The sequence below is a fragment of the Chrysochloris asiatica genome, unplaced genomic scaffold (genome assembly GCF_000296735.1).
Source record: "Chrysochloris asiatica unplaced genomic scaffold, ChrAsi1.0 scaffold00006, whole genome shotgun sequence".
Lineage (NCBI taxonomy): Eukaryota > Metazoa > Chordata > Mammalia > Afrosoricida > Chrysochloridae > Chrysochloris > Chrysochloris asiatica.
In genome coordinates this window covers 24,265,997-24,288,145 of record NW_006408524.1, presented here as the reverse complement: position 1 = coordinate 24,288,145, position 22,149 = coordinate 24,265,997, and the positions used below count along the sequence as shown (strand labels likewise).

Genomic DNA, 22,149 nt, shown 5'->3' with positions numbered 1-22,149 from the left:
TTGCAGAGAAGTTAGAAAGGAAGCCAAAGAATAAACTTTGAAGAATGTCCAGGTTTGTGTTTGGTGGGACCAAAAAGAGGAGATCACAAAAAACAGGTCTGGGAGACTACATTATTGGTACAATTTATATAAACCATGAAAAGAGACTTTTTAACAGCAAGGGAAGTGGTCAATAATGTCAGATAGTACACAGAAATCAAAATAATAACTGAGGAAAACACATGAATTTTGTAATAAGAATTGTTTGGATTGTTGTTGTTAAGTGTCTTGGAGTCAGTTCCACCTCATCAACCCTGTGTAGGATTTCCAAGGAGCTGCTAGTGGGTTTGAACTCTCAACCTTGTGGTCCATAGTTCATTGCTGATCCTACTGAGCCACAGACTCTGGTATAAATGGGTCTCAAAAGAAAAGGAAGGAGTCGATAATGACAACTTGTTTCTTTTTTCAGCTTCAGTTGGCACAGAAAGACAAAGAAATAAAAGGTCTAACTTCACATTTGGAAAACCTTTCCAGGAAGAAGGTATTGCGCAATGAATATTCTTTTAAAAATAGAGTATAAATAAGACACTGTGAATGATAATACACGTTTGTGAAGGGACATGTTTTACAGTGCATGGCAAGTTTTGTTTTGTTTTTGAAGTAAAATAAAAACTTTTTTTTTTTCTTCCCACTATGCTATCTTTTTATTGTTGGTGTTAGATCAGTGGTGGGAAAATTACTGTCATCTTAATATCAGCACCTAATTGAATTGATTGTTACTGGATTCATTACCACCATGCAGTTTTTGTTTTGTTTTGTCTTAAATAAAAAAGCCTGTTAGATGATGAGGCAGTAAAACGTATTAGTTTCATTGGGGTTTGATCCTGGGATGCATGTCTTTTTGATATTTTGTGTGATGAAATGGGAAGTATGTCCAAAGCACTTACGTCTAAAGAAGTATAATGGTTGTCGTAATATAAATCCCTTGTGTGATTGAATTTTGAATTGAATTAACTGTTTTGTTCATGGAATACCGTTTACTAACAGAATAAAATTTGGGTGTTCACATTTGGGTATTGATAGATTTTGTAGTTGTTAAGTGTTGTCGACTCTTAGTGACTCTGTATAGAGTTTCCAAAGAGCAGCTGGTGGGTTGGAACCATCAATTTTGTGGCCAGCAGTCCAGTGCGTGTCCTGCAGTGCCACACTGGTATGCTGAGCAAATACTCCAAGAAGTTGGACTGTGTGAAGAATGTGACGTCAGTACTGGGAGAAGACTAACAACGTGTGATATGCAGGTGATGCAGCATAGCAAAGAGAACTTAAAGCACTTTATAATGAAGATCAAAGACTGTAAATTACACTTCAATGTGAAGAAAACTCACAACTGGGCCAACAAGAAATAGGAGTATGTTCATGTTCACAGCATGTTCACCACGTTCACTGCAGGAGTATTCCAAAAGTAAAAAGACAGAGTCAGCCTAAATGCCCACCAATGGAAGAATGGATAAACAAACACTGGTACATACATACATACAGTGCAATGTTGAAGAATAACAGTGAATCTTTGAAATGGCTCTTAAGATGTGTGAACATGGAGGACATTGTGCAGAGTGACATTAGTCAATTATAAAAACAAAACAAAACAAATATTGTTTGAGGCCACTGTTGTAAAAAGTCAAAAGGTTTTCATGTTAAAAGAAGCATTCTTTGAAGGTTACCAGGAGTGGGAGGCATGGACAACTAGTTCACTGGCTAGAGGTTTGTTATTGTTGTTCGGCACTGCTGTTGAGTCAGTTTGAACTCACAGTGACCCTACATAAAACAGCACAAAACACTGCCCAGTCATGTGCCACCCTCATAATTGTTACGTTTGAGCCCATTGCTGCTGCTAAATGTGCCAGTCCATCACATTGGGGATCTTGCTTTTTCACTTATCCTCTACTGAACCAAGCCTAATGTCCTTCTTCAGGGATCGGTCCCTCCTGTTAACATATCTCTGAAGTATGAGAGATTAGTCTCGCCATCCTGGTTTCTATGGAACATTCTGACTGTCACTTCTTCCCACACAGATTTTGTACTTTTGGCAGTCCATGATACTTTCAATATTCTTCTCCAACACCATAACTTAATAACTGCATCAGTTCTACAGTAGTCCTCAATTGTTTTTACATGCGTATGAGGTTAGTGAAAATGCCATGGCTTGGGTCAAGCACATCTTAGTCCTCAAACTGACATCTTCACTCTTGAAGACTTTAAGGAGTTCTGTGCAGCATGCTTGTCCAGTGCAAATCTTGATTTCTTGATTGCTGCTTCTATGAGTGTTAACCATGGATCCAAGCAAAATGAAGTCCTTGACAGCTTCAGTCTTTTCTCCACTTATCATGATGCGATTTATTGGTCTAGTTGTGAGGATTTTTTGTTTTCTCTACATTGAGGTATAATCCTTGCTGAAGGCTGTAGTCTTTGATTTTCATCAGTGTCTTAAGTCCTCTTTGATTCTAGCAAACAAGATTATCTCATCTGCATATTGCAGGCTGTTAATGAGTCTTCCTCCAGTCCTGATGCCGCCTTCTTCATAATAAGCCAGCCTATTTGCTCAGTATACAGGTTAAATAAGTTTGGTAAAAGAATGTAACCTCAGCGTGCACACCTTTCCTGATTTTAAACAGCTCCGTATCCTCTTGATCTGTTGTAACTACTGCCTCTTGGTCTATGTAGACCATGTAGACCAAGAGGCAGTAGTTACAGGTATGAGCACAATTAAGTGTTTTGAAATACCCATTCTTTGCAGTGTTGGCCATAGCTTGTCATGATCCACACAATCAAAGGCCTTTGAATAGTCAGTTAAACTCAAGTAAACATCTTTTTGGTGTTCTTGCTTTCAGCCAAGATCCGTCTGATATCAGCAGTGATAAGCCCTCATTTCATGTCTACTTCGTAATCTGGCTTGAATATCTAGTAATCAAAATGTTATCTATCAGGACATTCACTTCTTATGATTTTGCCATAACCATGCTTGTTTATTGATTCACTGACTTATGTTTGGGTGTCCTCATGAAATATGAAGGTATCTAAAAAGTATTGCTAATAGAGTTCCAGTTCATACTGTATAGGTTATTTCAAATAAACCTGGTCTCTATAAATAGTGGATGGGTGCAGACAAGTTCTCTCAGTAATATACTTGTGTTAGTCTCATTAGGATGTCTTTTTAAAAAAAAAAGTCAAAACAGCGGCTTCTGAGGGGATATGCTGGGCCTGTTAAATTCAAGGCAGGTTAAGCTGAAAAGGTTACGGTGTCTCATTTATTTTGGAACCTGAAAGAGATAATTTTGAGATATTTTCTTGAAGAACATAGGCTGTTATTAGGAAGAAGCTTTAAGAAAATTGAAAAGTGCATGCAAGGAAAAGATTAGCAAAGTTACACGGAAGAATTACTTTGTCTATCAGGGCAATGTACCTTTTCATTCTTCAAGGGTAATTAGGGTCCCAAGGATGCACTTTTGCTCATCTTGGTGATGCTGAGATCTTTCTTTGCTATTGACTTCTCTCTGTGTTCACATTATCTCTTGTAAGATAAAAGGTAATGCAGACCACACTCCAAGGATACTCCCTCTACATGGGTTCCGGGCTGCAGTCTAAATAAAGGTATTGCATAACATTACATATGATGGCAAATCACACCATAGGGGATGATGGTTGTTTCATTATATAACTGTTGGATTATGTCATTACATAACTGCCAAACCACTGAGATTGTGACCCAGTCAGGGTGACACATTTTTTTTATACATACACAATTAAATCCATAACAGTGTTTAAAAACTAAGATATAGTGAGTTACTTTGTTTCTGATTAGACTTTTATCCAATAGTTTTCGCATTCATTGATGATGATTTAACTGCGTTGTTCTTTCTATATTGAGTAGTTGGATTTTTTCTGTATGAAAGCACATTCCCTTTTGTTTATTCCAGTGTACACTCATCGGTGTACATTGTGCTTTTTAATGAATTATAATCTATTACTGTTGTCTTCTTGATGCTGAGATTTGCCTCGGATTTTACTAAAGAAAGCCCCTTCTAAACAGCCCTGGTATTCTTCTAGTATGCTCCCATTAATTGAGCACCTAGCACTGTGGTGCAAAAAGTCACTCCAAGTTCATTTTGTACTTTTCCTTCTCCAGCCTTAAATCAGATTTGTCTCCTAGGAGTTCTACTTCTTTTAGTGGAGAGTGGCATGTAGATGTCAAAAACCTGAGCATTTAAGCCCTCTAAGCCAATTATATGTATATGTACATATAAAATGTATGTGTATCTTGCACATCTCTGTGTATAGCAGACCCAGTTGAAGTGTCCATCTTAATGACAATTCCTGTACTTGTCTTTTAAACTTGCCTAGTCATGGCTGACAAAGTGAAATAGGAGTATACCTGAAATTTTTACAAATTGGTAGATTCAGCACAGTACTGTTGTTGTTGTTGTTGTTATGTGCCATGGAGTCGGTTCCGACTCATAGTGACCCTGTATAGGGTCTCTGAGGCTGTAAATCTTTACGGGAGCAGAAAGCCTCATCTTTTTCCCGCGGAACAGCTGGTAGCTTTGAACTGCTGACCATGAGATTAGCAGTACCACTACTCTACCAGAGCTCCTTCCACTTCACTATGTGGTTGTTGTTGTGAAGTGCCATCGAGTTGGTGCCGATCCCATAGCGACCCTGCATTGGGTTTCCAAGGTGCAGCTGGTGAGCTTGAACTGCCAACCTTATAGTTCAAACGGCTTTACAGTCTGGCACATTAACCCACAGCACCACACCAGGACTATAGGTGTTCTGAAATCGACACCGAGGCTGGTGTCTGCAGGGCAGACTGGTTGGGAGTTTCTGGAGCCTGGCATGAGGCTGTCCAAGAAGTGATGCTCAGCAAAAAAGATAGGGAAAATGCCAAGAATCGTGGCAGGGAAACCAGCTAGGCAGTCTACGTTGAAAATTTCGGAAAATATCACCAACCCCTCTATCTATCTCCATGCCCTGTGGCAAGCCACCATCACAGGTTTCCAGGCATGGGAGCGAGCACTTGCTGAAGTGGGACCCATGCCCACCAGGAGTCAACTGCTGGTGGGCGCCAAGGCTAAAAGACCGGCAAGAGCCCAGTACTAGGAACAAGAAAATTCATAGGAACATGCGCTGAAATGCAATTCGGAAGAAGGTTAGTGAGTCTGAATTATTGGCAGGACTGTAGGAGAACTGTACACATTTGAAGCCTTGCAGTTGGCTGCCAGTTTTGAGGGTGGCACAACCATGTTTGATCAGGGCAGCACTGCTTGGGACTATGCTCAAAATACATGGGCAAAGAGATTTGGTTGCTATGTAATGCCAATACCCATTTTAACAGGGAGATTTAGTTTCTACCCATGCTTTGATCTGTCATTTTTCTTTTTCGTTCAGAGTAACTTTACAGATTTGGGTCTGTGCATGTGATGCTTCCTTGGCCATAATTAAACCAGGCAGAACCAGTTTGGAAACGCTAACAAATGTTTACACACACATAGAGGCAGATGTGATTTGTAAACCAAGAACTGCCTATATTCCAGTAGTAAATACTTCACCTCCAATTTCAGCCTAACATTCTAGCGTAAACTCTAATTTTCTCCCTTTCCATGCCGTCACTTCCTCCTTTGATAGTTAGAACTTATTAACCTCTGTATTTACTCAAGAGGTGAATATACAAAAAGTAGTTGGAGAATCGCTATGAAAGGCAAAAAGCAAGTCTCTTTGCAGGGTACCTTTGGTTGATTGATGATGCATGGAGGGGATTGTAACCATGGCAATGAAACGATATATGGTAGGATGAATGTAAAGCTAATTTTTTCCCATGTAAACCATCACATATTTCACACTAAAACATTTAATTAAAAAAAAAAAAAAAGTTACCCTGGAGTGAGTAACATCCCCCACCCCCCACCCCCACCCCCCAAAAAAAAGCATGTCTCCTAGTTAGAGTCAAACATTTGTTTACAGGTAGTTTTGTGGAGGAATATGTATGCGTATAGTTATGTGCACAATGCTGCACATGCTGGGTGCAAAATGTAGGAAACCTGAGGGCACAATGGACTGAGTGCTAACTGAAACATTGGTGGTTTCAACACACCACCTGAGGTAGTCTCCTCTGTAGACAGTTACAGCTTTAGAAATCCTATGGTGCAATTCTCCTGTGTCTTGTAGAGTTGCTATGATTGGAGTGGACTTTATTATGGCTGTGGGTTTGTGTTTTAGTGTGTGAAATTTACATATTCAGTTATCTCATGCCTACTGATGAATGTTTAACAGCTGCCTTTCTTGGTGGGCAGGAGGGAAAGAAACCGTAATTCATAGCATTTGCTGATTCATGTAGTAGTACACAATGGCCAGTTTCAAGGCCTATTTCAAGTTAATAATGTGATATTGGTTGGCCTGCAAATTTCCTGAAGAAAGAATGATCATCCCACAACAAAATTTTAGTTAAGTAGATTTTGACATTCTGTTGTCTTGAAAAAAAGCCCTGGTGATGTTCTGTAAGGATCCCAGCCAAGATAAGATAACCGTATCAAGCAGTTACACTCTGTAACATGGGGTTTCCATGAGTCAGAATTAATGAGTTGCTGGTGCTGTGGGTTAGACATTAGGCTTATAACCACAAGGTCAGCGGTTCAAACCCACTATCCACTCGATGGCAGAAAAATGAGGTGGTCTTCTGCCTTAAAGATTTACAGTCTCAGAAAACCCTGTAGAGGGTCACTGTGAGTCAGAATCTACTTGATGACAGTGGGTTCGGGTGTGGGGTAGGTTTACTAACACTCAGAAAATAGCAAGTGAGTTAAAACAGTTTCTGCAGACAGAATTAAAAATAGCAGAAGCACAAAGGAAGAAAAAGAAAATGATTTTTAAATTTCTGGTATGAGTTTTAGTTGGGTATATTGCAAAGTTAAAACATTCACTATTGTTAATAAGAAAGCTTGCTTTAAGAAAGGGAAATTAAAAGCATCCAAATTGTCAAAGAAGAAGTAAAACTCTGCAGATGATAAGATCCTATACATAGAAAATTCCAAAGACTCAGCACGAAAATGATTGGAACTCATTGAAAGATTCAGCAAAGTAACAGGGTATAAAATTAGTATACAAAAATGGATTGGTCTATAATAACATAGACAGCTCTGAAAAGATAATTAGGAAAACAGTACCATTTATAATAGCTGCCCCAAAGCTGAATTACTTAGAAATAAATCTAACGAGAAAAAAGACGTATACAAAGAAAAATATGAGAAACTACCATAGGAAACCAAAAGAAACTTACAAAAATGAAAGAATATACCATGCTCATAGATAAGAAGACTTAATGTTGTGAAAATGTCAATACTGCCCAAAGCTATTTATAGATATAATGCAATCCGAGTCCAGATTCCAACATTATTCTTCAGAGAGATGGAAATACTGGTCCCTGTATGCTGAGCAAATAATACGAGAAGCTGGGTTCTATGAAGAAAAATGTGGCATCAGGATTGAAGGAAGACTCATTAACAACCTGCGATATGCAGATGATACAACCTTGATCGCTGAAAGTGAAGAGGACTTGAAACATTTACTGATGAAGATTAAAGAGCACAGCCTTCGATATGGATTACGTCTCAATGTCAAGAAAACAAAAATCCTCACCACTGGACCAATAAACAACATTCTTATCAATGGAGAAAAGATTGAAGTTGTCAAGGACTTCATTCTTCTTGGATCAACTATCAACACTTGCGGAAGTAGCAGTCAAGAGATCATACGACGTATTGCACTGGGCAAATCTGCACAGGAACTTTTTAAAGTATTGAAGAGCAGAGGTGTCAGCTTGAGGACTAGGGTGCGCCTGACCCAGGCCATTGTGTTTTCAATAGCCTCATATGGATGCGAAAGCTGGACAGTGAATAAGGAGGATCGTAGAAGAATTGATGCCTTTGAGTTGTGGTGTTGGAGGAGAATACTGAGGGTGCCATGGACTGCCAAAAGAACCAATAGATCTGTTTTGGAAGAAGTGCAGCCAGAGTGCTCCTTGGAGGCCAGGATGGCTAAGCTTCGTCTCTCCTACTTTGGACATGTAGTCCGGAGGAAACAATCGTTGGAGAAGGATGTCATGCTGGGTAGGGTGGAGGGTCAGAGAAAAAGAGGAAGACCCCCAACGAGATGGATCGGCCAGGTGGCATCATTGATGGACTCGGGAGTGGCAGCGGTGGTGAGGTTGGCCCAGGATCAAGCATTGTTTCGTTCTGCTGTGCATGGGGTCGCTATGAGTTGGTTCCGACTCGATGGCACCTGACAACAACAACATATGGAAAGGAAAGAAATCTTAGGTAAGCTAATCTTAAGCATTGCTTAAGAAAGAGAACAAAGTTGTAGGTCTTTCACTCCCTCATCTCAAAATTTACTACACAGCCACAGTGGTCAAAACACTTGATACTGTTATAATGAAAGATACATAGATTAACAAAACAGAATTGAGAACCCAGAAGTAAATCCATCCACATACAGTCAGCTGATCTTTGATAAGTGGCCAAAGCACATTAAATCCGGAAGAGAGAGTCTTTTCAACAAATGGTGATGGCAAAACAGGAAATTGATTTGCATAAGAGTGGCCCTCAGGCTATATACAAAGACAAACTCAATGTGGATTAAAGACCTAAATATAAAACCTAGGACTGTAAAGATCATCATTGAAAAAAGAGAGACAAATAATACATGGCATAAATACACTATCAAACATTACTATAAATGCACAAACAGTAAAAGCCAGAATAGATGACTTCCTAACAATTAGACACTTCGCGGTGCATCAAAATATTTCACCAAAAGAATGAAAAGTTAGCCCATAGAATTGCCCGTAATATGGCTGCGTGCTTCATTGAACAGACAAATTGAAAAAGAACCAGAGAAGAGTGTATGTGAGGAAAGCAAGGAAGTTCAGTCTTTTGTAGCTTAATTCCAGAAGTGACATCTTACCACTTTTGTGTGTGAGAAGTCTAGTCCACATTTCAAAAGAGGAGGTTACACAAGAATCTGTATACCAAAGGTGGGGATTATTGGAGGCCATTTAAAAAAGTTGCTTAGCATAGTGACAGAATAAAATGCACTGATTTGTCAGGGAGTGCTGTAAGAAATGTTTGTAATGGACTTCACTGCTTCATGGAAAACTTCATGGAAAAAGTGAACACTAATGGAAAAGTGTTTTGAATGCAGAATGAACAAAAAATCCTTGGGTATGATTATATAGATTTGTAGTTGATGTGAAAATTCATTTACTCTTATCATTTATAAGCAAGTTACTGAAATAAGGAGCTTAAATCCAACAATGCACAAAGTCCTTTAAAATATAGCAGACTCTCCTGACCATTCAGTAGAGGTTATCTCAAGGCAGAGCATATAAGGAATTGTCAATCTTAAAAGATAGCATGTATGTTTTCTAATGATCTGGACCACGAGGTTGGTTTGAACCACAAGGTCAGTGCTTCAAACTCACCAGCCTCTCCTTGGACACCTTATACAGGATTGCTATGAGTTAGAACCAGCTCAGTGGCGCTTAACAACAACAGCAAAAGAAAAAAATACTACCAGGTAGGTTAATTTTTAGGAAAGTAAGTTCATTTGATCTTTTCTTTCCTGCAGCATCTACTTTAAGTGAGACCACAGCTATTTTCAAAAGAAATCTATGGACCAGGAAACAGTGGAAATGTTTCCGTTGTTACTTGATTTTATTGTTGAAAACAGTAAAAGTGCATATAAGAACAAACTGATGTTAGAGAACATGGAAATTTACTAGCAGTATTTCATCAGATGCCTTTGAATAATTGTTTGATGAGATTGAAAATGAAAAGTTGTTAAACACAATGGAGTCCTGGTATGGCACTGTAGAGACTGCTAACTACAAGGTCAGTGTTTTCAAATCCACCAGCCACTCCTCAGAAACCCTGTACAGGGACACTGTGTGGCAGAACTGACTCAACAGCATTTAACATCAACCACCACCAAAGTGGAGCCCCTGGTGTTCTGTAAGATAAGCACTCAACTGCAAGGTCGGCGGTTCAAACACACCAGCCGCTCCTTGAAAACCCTATATAGGGTTACTGAATCAGAACCGACTTGACAGCACTTAACTACAACAACCAAAATAAATAATGCATTTATTTTGAAAAGCTCTTTACAGTGTTTCTGTGAGATCATTTTCAGCTCTTTCAGCTTTATTAATTAAAGACCAATTGTAAAAATAAACAATTCTGGTCAGATAGAGACTGATGGAGACTTGGTCACCCGTAAAATCTGGAACTGAGCTCACCCCTGTGGCTCAATTTTCAGTCAAGTAATAGGTATATAGGGGGACAACAGCACTAATGAGGTATACACATCCTAGAGTGGTCAACCACTGAAGATCAAAGGGCATCATTTACCTAAGGACAAAATTCAGAAGGGCTGAATGGAAACAAGACTCACAGGGAGGAAGTGAGAAAAATGAGGCTACATTGAGGGGTTTCAGTTATTGAGATAAAATGAGGTTTATGTTGACTATAAATTTGGTGATCTGTTTTATAAACATTCAGATCACAACAAAAAATTAAAGGGAATCGACAACTTTCAAATATACAGAATGTTGTTAAATGCCATCTAGTCAGTTCTGACTTACAGTGACTCTGTATAGGGTTCCCAAGGAGCAGCTGGTGGGTTTGAACTGCTGACCTTGTGGTTAAAAGTCCATTGCTTATTCTACAGCGTCACACCAGGAATACAGTATAGGTAAGGACTCTTGGTTGTATAATGGCTAAATGACTGGCTATTAACCAAAATGTTCGCAGTTTGAACCCACCAGGGCTCCATGAGAGACTGGCGATCTGCTCCCATACAGCCTAGGAAACCCTTTGGGGCAGTTGTACTCTGTAATATGGGGTCTCTGGTTCAGAATTGTCTTGCCAGGCCACAGCAATAGTATATATTATGTGATTTTTTATGTATGTATATCATTAAATGTATTTGGACTGCATGCTCAAATTTGTAAATATTTACTGTTTTGAAGTTTGGAGACTCCAAATCCAGACCACCATTAGATCGCTAATCTGGCGTATACTGCATTAGCTTCCTAACTGGTCTTTGTCTACTCTTGTCTCAGTTAAAATGATTCTTAGAGCAGGCAGTGTAATCTTCCAAAAACATAAAGCTGATTGTGACAATACCTTGCTTAAATCTATCGAATGGGCCTCCTGTTGTACTTGGATACAAGAAAAAAGTTCTTGATATATTCTATAGTATCTTGTATGATCCGGTTTCCACTACTATTTCTATCTCCAACCACAATTACGAGTTTCCCTATCTTATTACTGTATAGTTTAGTGCTCAACATGAACTTGTATCACAAGCACCTGGAGGGTTTGTTAAACAGACTTCTGGACTCTACTTACTCCCAGAGTTTCTGATTTGGTAGGTCTGGAGGAGGACATGAGCTTTATATTTTAACAAAATTCCCACTCTGAATTTAGTTAAAATGTAAAAAAAAAAGAAGTCGGGCTCTCTCTGAACTCGACTCATCCCTCAATCTGTACAATTTACCAGTCATTTTCTTGTCTCCAGGTCTTTGTTCATGCTCTTTGCCGGGAATATTTTCCCTCCATTTTTTGTTATTTTATTAAACTTCTCTTTTGGGGATGGGAAACCTTCAAACAGATGAAAGTAAAGTGAGAGAAATAATGAATCCTGTTGTACTCCTCACTCAGCAACACTTGTTAGCTCTTGGGCAGCCTGATTTTATCGATCTATCCACCATGATCTTCCACAGCACATTTTTTCTAGTGTATCATAGGCTTCTTGTTGTTAAGTGCCATTGAAACAGTTCCAATTCATAGTGACCCTGTATAGGGTTTCTAAGGAGAGACTGATGGGTTTGAACTGCTGACCTTGTAGTTAACATTCCATTGCTTATCCTACAGCACCACACTAGGCTTCTTTCTTCTTGTTGTTGTTAAGTGCCTTAAAGTCATTCGGACTCATAGCAACTCAGTAAATGGTTTCCAAGGAGCGACTGGTGAGTTTGAATCACTGATCTTGTAGTTGAAATGGATCTTGAGGTCCTGTGCTTATCCTACAGCGCCATACCAGGACTCCTGTTATTGCCTCTCTCTAAATATTTAACTCTTTCTACTAGTTTTGAATTGTCCTTCAAGTATCAGCTTAAATGATTCTTCTTCAGAGGACTGCCTTTGACTTTCTAGTCCAAATTCAGTGCCCCTGTTAAGCTTACATCTGAGGCCTATACTTTTATGTCTTAGCACTTGTCATAATTTGTAATAGCATGTTTATTTTTTCAGTATTTGTGTCCTCTTAGTTTTAAGGTTCATGAGGACAGGGACTACGTCTATTATATTAACTACTGTATTACTGTTATTAAGTGCCATTGAATCGGTTCCAACTCATAGCGACCCTGTATGAGGTTTATGAGGAGTAGCTGGTGGGATTGAACCACTGACCTTGCAGTTCAAACCAACCTTGCCATCAGTGGTTATTCGATAGCACCACATAGCCCCTACTATAGTGCCTGGAAAAGCGATGGCTTTGTAGGCTAAACACTAAACTGCATCACAAGGTTGACAGTTTGATCCCACCAACAACTCCATGGGAGAAGCTTTCTGCTTCCACAAATGTTTACAACCTCTGAAATATTCACTATAATTCAGGACTGACTCACTTTCACTTAACAAAAACAGTGCAGTGTCTAAGAGTCCTGGTGGCGTTGGGCTGCTAAGGTCTGCAGTTTAAATTCACCAGCCACTCAGTGGGCAAAAGATGAGGCTGTGACTGACTGTTCCCATAAAGATTTACAGTCTCAGAAATCACATGAATTTCGTCTTTAAAGGTATTAAATCTAGTAGAAGCTAGAACTCTACAGAAATAACTGAACAACAAAAATAACATATACTTACAAATGATTAATGGTAAATGTTTCTAATGAAATAACTTAGATAAATAACTTAGCATGATAAATAATGATGATCCAAGAGAGCTGATTTTATCAGTTATTTGTTGTTATGGGTTATTGGGATTGAGCTGGTCTACAAATCCTGGTGGATGAAAGTCATATAACTGCTAATTGTTACTTTTGGTAAAATTTTGAGGCTGTCTGGAACAGGACCTGGTGGCACAATGAGTTAGGCTGCTAACTGGCTAGGCTAGGTCAGCGGTTTAGATCCATCAGCCCCTCCTTGGGGAAAAGATGTGACTGTAGTCTCAGAAACCCTGTGGAACAGTCCTGTGGGCTTACCACGAGTGGAAATGGACTTGATGGCAGTGGGTTTGGACGTAATAAAAGGACAAAAACTTAAAGAATTCTAGCTTGTTTCACATGTTTTTTCCTACATTTAATATGTTTTTTATTCTCAGTATCCCCACATGGCAGATAAGAGAGATATGTTATTCTTCCTATTTTGTAACAGTTAAGTACCACAGAAACACCCTTAATTTGTCAAGCAATTTGTAGAACTTGTAAAGTAGAACCAGAGCCAATTAGTACTTTGGGCCCTGGATGGGGGGAAAAATGGCCAGGCACCTAGGAAAGGCAAACCAAGTAGATAATCTTTTGTGGTTATGAACTGGAGGTATAATTGATGGCTCTTAATAAAATCTCTTCATTCAGTTGTGACTTTTTAGGAATATTGCAAACCCATCATTACTATTGTTTTGCTTAGGTTGTTGTTGCTAAGTGCTGTTGAGTTGCTTCTGATTTACAGTGGCTCTGTATAGGGTTTCCAAGGAGCAACTGGTGGGTTTGAACTGCCAGCCTTGTAGTTTGCAGACCAGTGCTGATCCACACCAGGATTCCTTGCTTAGGTTAGATAGCCGCTTTTAATGTTGTATATGTATTTGTAGGCAAGAAAACTCCCTCAGGGTTTCTTGACCATTTTTGTGCCAAGGATACATACTTTGGACAGCCTGGTGAAATCTCTTTTTAGAATAATGTTTTTAATATATAGAATTGCAAAGGAAACCATTCTAAGAAATAGTTCTGACAAATCTGTGATAATAGTATATGAGTATACTCCTATTTTGGAGTCCTGGTATGGTGCTGTAGGGTAAGCACTGGACCTCAAGAATAGTTTGCACTGTAAGGTCAGTGGTTCAAATCCACCAGCCACTCCTCGGAAACCCTAAACAGGATTGCCATTGAGTTAGAACTGACTCAACAGCACCAAACAACGACAACATATACTTATTAAAAGGCTGTTAGCAGAATGCCTAATTATCAGAATTTCAGTGTAGTGATGAATATAAAAGGATATTTTGAAATGGCTGTGATGAGTATATCATGAAATAAATATATATGTAATTTCTGTTATGACAGAGTCACAGATACTGCTGCTATTACTGTGAAGGTGTTTGCTTATTTTTGTAATGGGAAAAAATTATAAGTTAGTTAGTGAAAAGTTGTAATATTTTTTCTCCCTATGTATGTTCATGGACCTCATGAATTCTAAATATGGATCTTTTGGAGGGGTAAGCAGAATTTGTGAATGCAAGTTTAAGAACCCCTGTTATAAAATATAACCATTCTGCCTTTGTTTAAGAGGGGAGACTTTAATTTTCTGATTTACAAAAGAACCTAATCTAAACTATCTTATCAATGTCTTTGTGTTCTGTTCCCCCCATAAGGAATCAAATGGCTTATTAACTCTAGTCTTCTTACCCTGCGTTGTATTTGCAGTGTATTTATTGTATCTTTTAAAGTAGAAAGCGTTAGAATGAACTCTATTTTAGGTTGGCACTTTACGAAGTTGTTTCACTGTACCATTGTATTCATAAATCTTTAGGTGTGAAGTCTTTGGTTTCATTTGCTTATAGCAGAATTTGGTTTTACTAATGTTTTATCATATCTAACTTTTTCACTCCTCTTTTGTACCCCTTTTTCTAGAAATATTCCTTGCATGCCCCCCCCCCCTATTATTTTAAGGTCATTTATGCAGGTAAAATCTGGTAATGTAGACAGTTTTATTTCTACTCCCAAGAAATGATAATCATTTTACTTTGCAAATAGCTCTATTGAGACACTATTTACATACAATAAAATGTGCCCGTTTCAAATTCAGTTTGTTTGATTTTGGCAAATACGTAGTCCTATGACCAGTTATATTCAGACTGCAAACATCTCCATCACCCCAAAAAGTGACCTCAAGCTCGTTTGCAGTCCATCACTTTCAGGTACTCTTCTATAGTACACTAGAGAGTTTTCCTTTTTTTTTTCATTCCACATAAATGGAATCATGCAGAATTTATCCATTCACTAGTTGTTATTGTTAAGTGTGGTTGAGTCAGTTCCGACTCAGCAACCCTGTATAGGGTTTACGAGGAGTGACAGGTGGGTTTGAACTGCCAACTTTTCAGTTAGCAGTCCTGTGCTCATCATACAGCGCCACACCAGGACTCGTTCACTAGTTAATGGATATTAATGCAATTAACAATTGATAGACATTTGGGTTATTTCTGATGTTATTTTAAATAATACTGCTATGAACATTTTCATACAAGTCTTTTTGTGGACATATGTTTTCATTTTTTTGGGTAGATTACCTAGGAGTGCAATTGCTGGCTTTTATGGTAAGTGTATGTTTTTATAAAACAGCCAATGTGTTTTCTAAATGGCTGCACCATTTTGCGTTCCCACCAGCAGTGTATGAGCGTTCTAATTGCTCCATATTTTCACCAGTACTTGGTATTGTCAGTCTTTTGAGTTTTAGTCTTTTTAGTGAGTGTGTAGTGTTACCTCATTGTGGTTTTAATTTTAATCTTCATGATAACTAGTAATCCTGAGCATCTTTTCATCTTTTCATGTGCTTATAAATCATTTGTATAAAGCCCTTTGTGAAGTGTCCGTGCAGATCTTGTAGCTTTTTTTTTTTTTGTAAATCTGTGGGAGAGATGGTGTGTCATGTTGCGTTGATTATATTTGGTTATAAGAGTTCATTATTATATATTTCAGATAAAACTCCTTTCTCTGATATATTTTCTCCAAGTCTGTGGCTTACTTTTTCATTTAAAAAAAGAAAAAGGAAAAACTTTTGCGAAGAGCAGAAGCTTTTCATTTTTAAGTAGGACACGTTAACAGTGTTTTTCTGAAACGTTCATGCTGTTTGCATCCCATCTTACCAAAGTTTTGCTTCACCTGAAGAAAGGTTTTCTCATAGAAGATTTATAGTTTAAGTTTTTAATGATTATATTAAAGTTAAGTTTTACATACATATGATTTAAAGCCAGGGTACATTTTCACTTTTTGGCATACCAATCCCTAGGTTTTTGACACCCTTTATCGAAAAGACCATTGTTCTCTTTCATTTAGCTACAATTTTAGCTTTGTTGAAAATCAGTTGACTGTATGTTGTGGGTCTACTTGTGTATTTTCATATTTTATTGACTTATGTTAGAGGTCATCAAGCCAGATCCAGTCTGTAGCCTGTTTCTGGAACATGACCATGTCCATTCATGTATGTATTACCTAGAGCTCCTGGAGACCAGATTTGATTGTTACAGAGACTCGTTGGCCTGCAATGTTAAAAAATACTTACGTAGTCCTTTACAGAAAAAAGTTAGTCAACCTCTAATCAATATATGTATGCTTTTACTGATATTATTCATATTGCTTACTGTAGTTTTTTTTTTGTTTTAAGTAATCTTGAAAGAAGGTAGTATAGTATAAGTCCTTCAACTTTTCCTCTGCTTTTTTTTGAAGTGTGCTGTTTCTAGGCCCATTGTATTTCTGTGTGCAATTTTGAATCCGCTTGTCAATTTATACAGAAGCCTACTGAGATTTTGATTGGGATTGCATTGAATCAGAAATCCCATTGGAGAGATTACTGTAAAATACCATTTTCCAGTCCATGAACATGGAATATTTCTGTATTTGTTTAGACTCTTTAATCTTGCCCTGCAATATTTTGTACATTTTAGTATACTGATCTTGCATATCTTTTGTTAAGTTTATCTATGCCTAACTGTTTTGTGTATCAGTGCACCTATAAATAGATGTTTTAAAAATACCATTTTCCGGTTGTTTGTGGCTGATAAGAAATATGGTTGATTTTGTGTACTGATCTTCTGTTGTGTACCCTTCCTGATTGATTTTATTCTCCTAGTTTTTCTAGATTCCTCAGGATGTTTTACATACATGATGATATCATCTTGTGTGCCTTATTTTTGCCTTAATCTTTTAGGTAGAATTTCTAGTACAGTGTTGAATAGAAAGGGTGAAAGCAGGCTGTAGTTACTGATTTTAGGTAGAATCATTTTAGTTTTCATTAAGGTCAACTGTAGGTTTTATTAGGTGATCCTTATCAGGTTGAAGAATCTCATTTTTACTCCTAATTTGCTGAGGTTCTTAAAAAAATGATGAATGAGTATTGAATTTTTAAATATTTCTTTCAAATCTATTGAGATAGTCATGTTTTTGCTCTTATTAATATGATAGATTGCATTGATTTTTGGATGTTAAAATAATTTGCATTCTTGTAAAAAATCCACTTGGTCATGCTATATTAATTTTTTTTAATATTGGATTTAATTTGCTAGTACATTGTATTTTTTTAATCAATATTCATTATAGGTATTGGCCCATCGTTTTCTTATGATGTCTTTGTTTGATTTTGATATTTGGCCTCATAAAATGAATTAGAAACTGCTTTTTCTTCTCTGTTTTCTGGAAGTGTTTATTACAAGATCAGTGCTTTATATTAATTTCTGAAATATTTGATAGAATTTATCATTGAAGCAATCTGATTATTGTTGTGTAATTTTTATCAGTAGCCAAGTTGTTAGAGGTTCACAATTTTCCCTTAAATTAGCTCAATGTAAAGGGCACTTTCCCGGCACAAATAATGAAAATACATTCAGCTTTATCCTGCTTTCTGATTTTTGTTATACATGGAAAGGGCATGTATAAGAAGTTGAGAACCAGACTGTCCAACTGCATACTTGAAACATGATAGGGAAATAATTTATTTTTATATTTTGGCTAAATGTTTAATGCTGTCCTTGTATTTTATTGCTCTGCTTAATCACCATTGCTTTTGTTGCTTTCAGGAAATTAAAAGGAGTCTAGAAAGTCAAGCTGAAAGGAAACTGGAAGGTCAGAATCTCCAGAGTCCACAACAGGTCTCACAGTATCTCAACATGTGCTCAGAGCAAAATGTTCATGTGTCTGCCGTGCCAAATAAGCCACCAGTTCTGCAGTATGGCAATCCGTATGCAGTACAGGAAACAAGAGGTTATTAAAATATTTTTGGTTTGGGGTTAGCTGAATCTGGCTATTTTTTGTTTTGTTTCTATTTCACTGGGATACAGTCAACTCTAGTAGAAACATTAATTTATTTGTATAATTCTTCAGTGTAACTGGACTCATCGAGTTGTGATATACCACAAAGTAGTCTATTTGCGTATTGCGTATGTTGTTGGTGTTAAGTGCTGTCAAGTCAATTCCGACTCATAGCGACCCTGTATAGGGTTTCCGAGGAGCAGCTGGTGAGCTTGAACTGCCGACCTTGCAGTTCAAACGGCTTTGCAGTCTGGCCCATTATTGTCATTTTAATAAAATCACTTGGGTTAAAAATAAAAACACCTAATATGTTTAATGCCACAAAATGGTTCTGTATATCCTGTTGATCATATTTATTTATACACAAAATTGTTAATTTGAGTACCAGCTTTCACTCTAGTCTTCAAAAATGTTTATTGCAGATGGAGCAGATGGTGCCTTTTATCCAGATGAAATTCAAAGGCCACCTGTTAGAGCACACTCTTGGGGACTGGAGGACAGTGTTGTCTGCAGCCAGCCTTCTCGAAACCTTAGTCGCCCTGATGGTTTAGAAGACCCTGAGGATAGCAAAGTAAATTGATTTTTCCATTTTCTGAGCTGGCCTTTCTTATTTTCTGTCTTTAGTAGAGAGGGGGAGATAGATGGATACATTTATTTATATACCTGGCTGCTTGCTTATTTATTTTTAGAAAAACTGGGTAGCGTGTAAATATGAAAAATCAATCATAAATATGTTTTGTATTTCTGTTTATACAGAGTAAAAGATTGAGTTCAGTAAACAATCTCAAGTATTGTAGTTAATCAGATATATTAATCTTAATCATCCTTCCCTAAGTACCTTACCATGTATGCTTTTACATACATTCATGTAAAAATGGTATTAAAAGATAATGAAAAATTTCCATGAACTTTTTGAAGCCTCCATTTTGATGCCCTTGGCTGTAGGAAGCAAAGTGTTAATGGCAGTATTATGCTTCCATATGATTATTTTAATTGTAGCATTTATTTCCCATGAATTTTTAAACACAAGATTTTTTTTGGTTAATAAAAATAGGGAAGGGTATGTATGTATCATGCAGTATTCCTAGAAGTATTCTTTTAGGCATCTTTAGTGTTGATGTAGCAGATCTTATTCTCTGGCAGCAACACAATACTAATGATAATTGAATTAGTTTGTGTAACTTGTCAAGATTTTTTAATTTTTCATATAAGAGATTTCTTAACCATTTAATAAATAGGTTCTTTTCCTCATAACAGCTCCTTTTGGATTTCCTGTACTTTAAGATGAATTTATAAGAAATGCTTTATCGTGCTCTTTGCAAGTACAGGAGTATCATGACCTGTTTCTCATTTAATCTAGTTTGCTGCATTTAATTGCTATTAACCTTTGCAGAAACTGATCAGTGTTCAGACAGGCATGATTTTAGCCCTAGTGCTCAACACCCATAATGGAGAAAAATGTATTTCTCCCTCCTGCCTTTTGGCCTCCTGTGTCCATTACTGGGAATAATTAGGAAAACTGTCAGAACTTTTGTAGCCTATTTAAAGTCTAGAGTATCATCTTACTGCTTTTTCACACCTTTGCTTCATATTTTGCATATTTAATCTGATCATTCTTGGCACAGATGTTACATGTGACAAGCCCTTCTCTTCCGTAGTCATCTGCTTCAGTTTAATTAGCAGAATGTTCTTTCTGATCTGTGTGCTTTGCCCTCCTGCAAACCCATGAGAAGCAGTGTTGGGAGTCTTGTGCTCATTTGCTGACATACTTAGATTTGGTAATGAGATCGAAGGACTCTTAATATGCATACCTTGGGTAATTGTGTTTTTTTACAATCAGGATTTTTCACAGTACACAGAAACTAATTTTTATGTACATTCCGTTTTCTGTAAATTTCCTGTCATTGCAAATAAATTCACTTAGACTGATGAAGTATTTTAGCACATAATTTCAGTGAAAATATGGAAAGTGAATTTGAGTTGACTTGTTCCTTTTTTGTTTTCTCTGCCCTGGGAATGAGAAACAGCTACAGGACCCAGACCAGAATGTGTGAGTCAGGGTTGAGGTGCCCTACTCTTGAAGCCTTTTCCAGTAGGTGTACCTTCCATAGCTCATCCTTCTGCACCAGATACTTTTACCTAATAATTGAAATGGCATGATGTCATACTTGTGATAGTGATGGCAACAAATGCTAAGCTTGTTAGATGTATACAGTTGTGTGTTCTTTATAGCTCTGTATGAGGTAGAAACTAGTACTCTCTTCTCTAGTGGAGAAACAGACACAGGGAGATGAAATAGCTAGCTCCAAATCACATGATGGTGAGGGTAGAGCCATGATTTGAGTCTCGTCAGTTTGGCTATAGAAACTGGATTTTACTGCCTTAGAAAATAGATTAAACCAGAGGTTTCCTAACTTTCTCAGTTTGTTGCACTCTTTTTGTCTTAGATACTGACTTTTAGCCAAGGGGTGTTGTGAAAAAAATTATTAACAGTATGTTAAGTAATTTTGTGCATCCCAAAAAAAAGTTTAAAAAGTGAGGTGCAGGGAAAAAAGCTTGAGACAGTCCTCAGCTGAGAGAAAGCCTTTCCTAGTGCACCCCCAGAGGGAGCAATGAAAGGCCCTCCAGACACCAAGCAGAGCTCACAACTGACCCTCTTGCCTCAGAGTGGGGCATGACCATTTCGTTTAGGATGCAGCAGAAAGAGAGCTAAGACCGATGATTTAACATGCTGAAAGAACTAGAAAACCTAGACTCTAAACCTAAAAAAAAAAGTAATTTGGTGTAAGTAAGTATTTATGTAGCCATTTGAAAAAATAATATACATACACGAGTTGAAATTCTAATGTTTCTATTTATTGTTAGGGTATATGTGTCTGTTGACCACTGTGCAGCCGCCTCTCAAACCTTGAAATCAGACTGCCTCCTCATTTCCTGTTTCACATGGATCTCACATGGAAACCCTTTTCTGTGGGGTCTGTCCTAACTCACAGCGACCCTGTAGGGCAGAGTAAAATTGCCACATCTCTGGCTAATGGGTTCAAACTGATCTTTCAATTTGCAGTCATGCTTAACTGCTAAAAACCTAGTTTTTCAAAGATAGCTAGTATTGAAAGGAATGTAACACTATGGAATGTTGAGGCTGTGAGCTACCGCAAACTAATAGTTCTCGTGATAGCTGACACATGTTGACTATTTCTCTGTTTCCCTAGAAAATTAAAACGATCCCATTCTACTTCTGGAATTCACTGTGGCGCCCTTGGGCACATTGGTACTCTGGTTTTGTAACCGTGGGTCTAAACCCTTGCAGCATTAGCATTGTGATTTATGGTCAGTGGTATTGCTGTCTTTTGGGAACCTGTTAGAAATGTAGCATCTCCAGCCCTGCGCCAGACTTACTGAGAATCAGACTGCGTTTTTTTTTAAATTCTTAGGTAATCATTTGTTCATTAAAATTCAAGGTGTATTTTCTAAACTTTTCATAGTTGGACTGCTCTTTAACACACCATCCTACTTGCCAGTTGTTTTTATGCGCCCCCCCCCCTTTTTTTTTTTTAAATGTTTCATTGTGAATTATGTGATAGTTTACATGGGAGAATGTTAGTTTTACATTCATTCTGTCGTATATGGTTTCATTGCCATGGTTACAGTCCCCTCCGTGCATCACCAACCAATGAAAGGGTATATACCCTGAAAGCCTGCCCCCCCCCCCCCCACCCACCCCCGGATTGTCAGCACTCAGCCCCTCTCCCTCTCTGGGTCTAAAGTCCCCAGCCACTCCATCTCTCCTCATCATCGTCTCTCTGCCTCCATCTCTGGCATCACTG

General features: G+C 37.9%; 1 protein-coding gene across 2 annotated transcripts in view; it reads left to right on the top strand.

Moving 5' to 3' along the window:
* Nucleotides 1–22,149, top strand: part of TAX1BP1 (Tax1 (human T-cell leukemia virus type I) binding protein 1) — a 75,949-nt gene that overhangs the window by 44,756 nt on the left and 9,044 nt on the right. The window contains exons 13-14 of one of the 2 annotated variants that reach the window (XM_006832183.1): nucleotides 18,091–18,136; nucleotides 18,745–18,893. In XM_006832183.1, coding sequence (XP_006832246.1) covers nucleotides 18,091–18,136; nucleotides 18,745–18,893 — 195 coding nt within the window. Of the gene's footprint in view, nucleotides 1–18,090; nucleotides 18,275–18,744; nucleotides 18,894–22,149 lie in introns of both variants that reach the window. The other variant, XM_006832182.1, reaches the window with a different exon arrangement.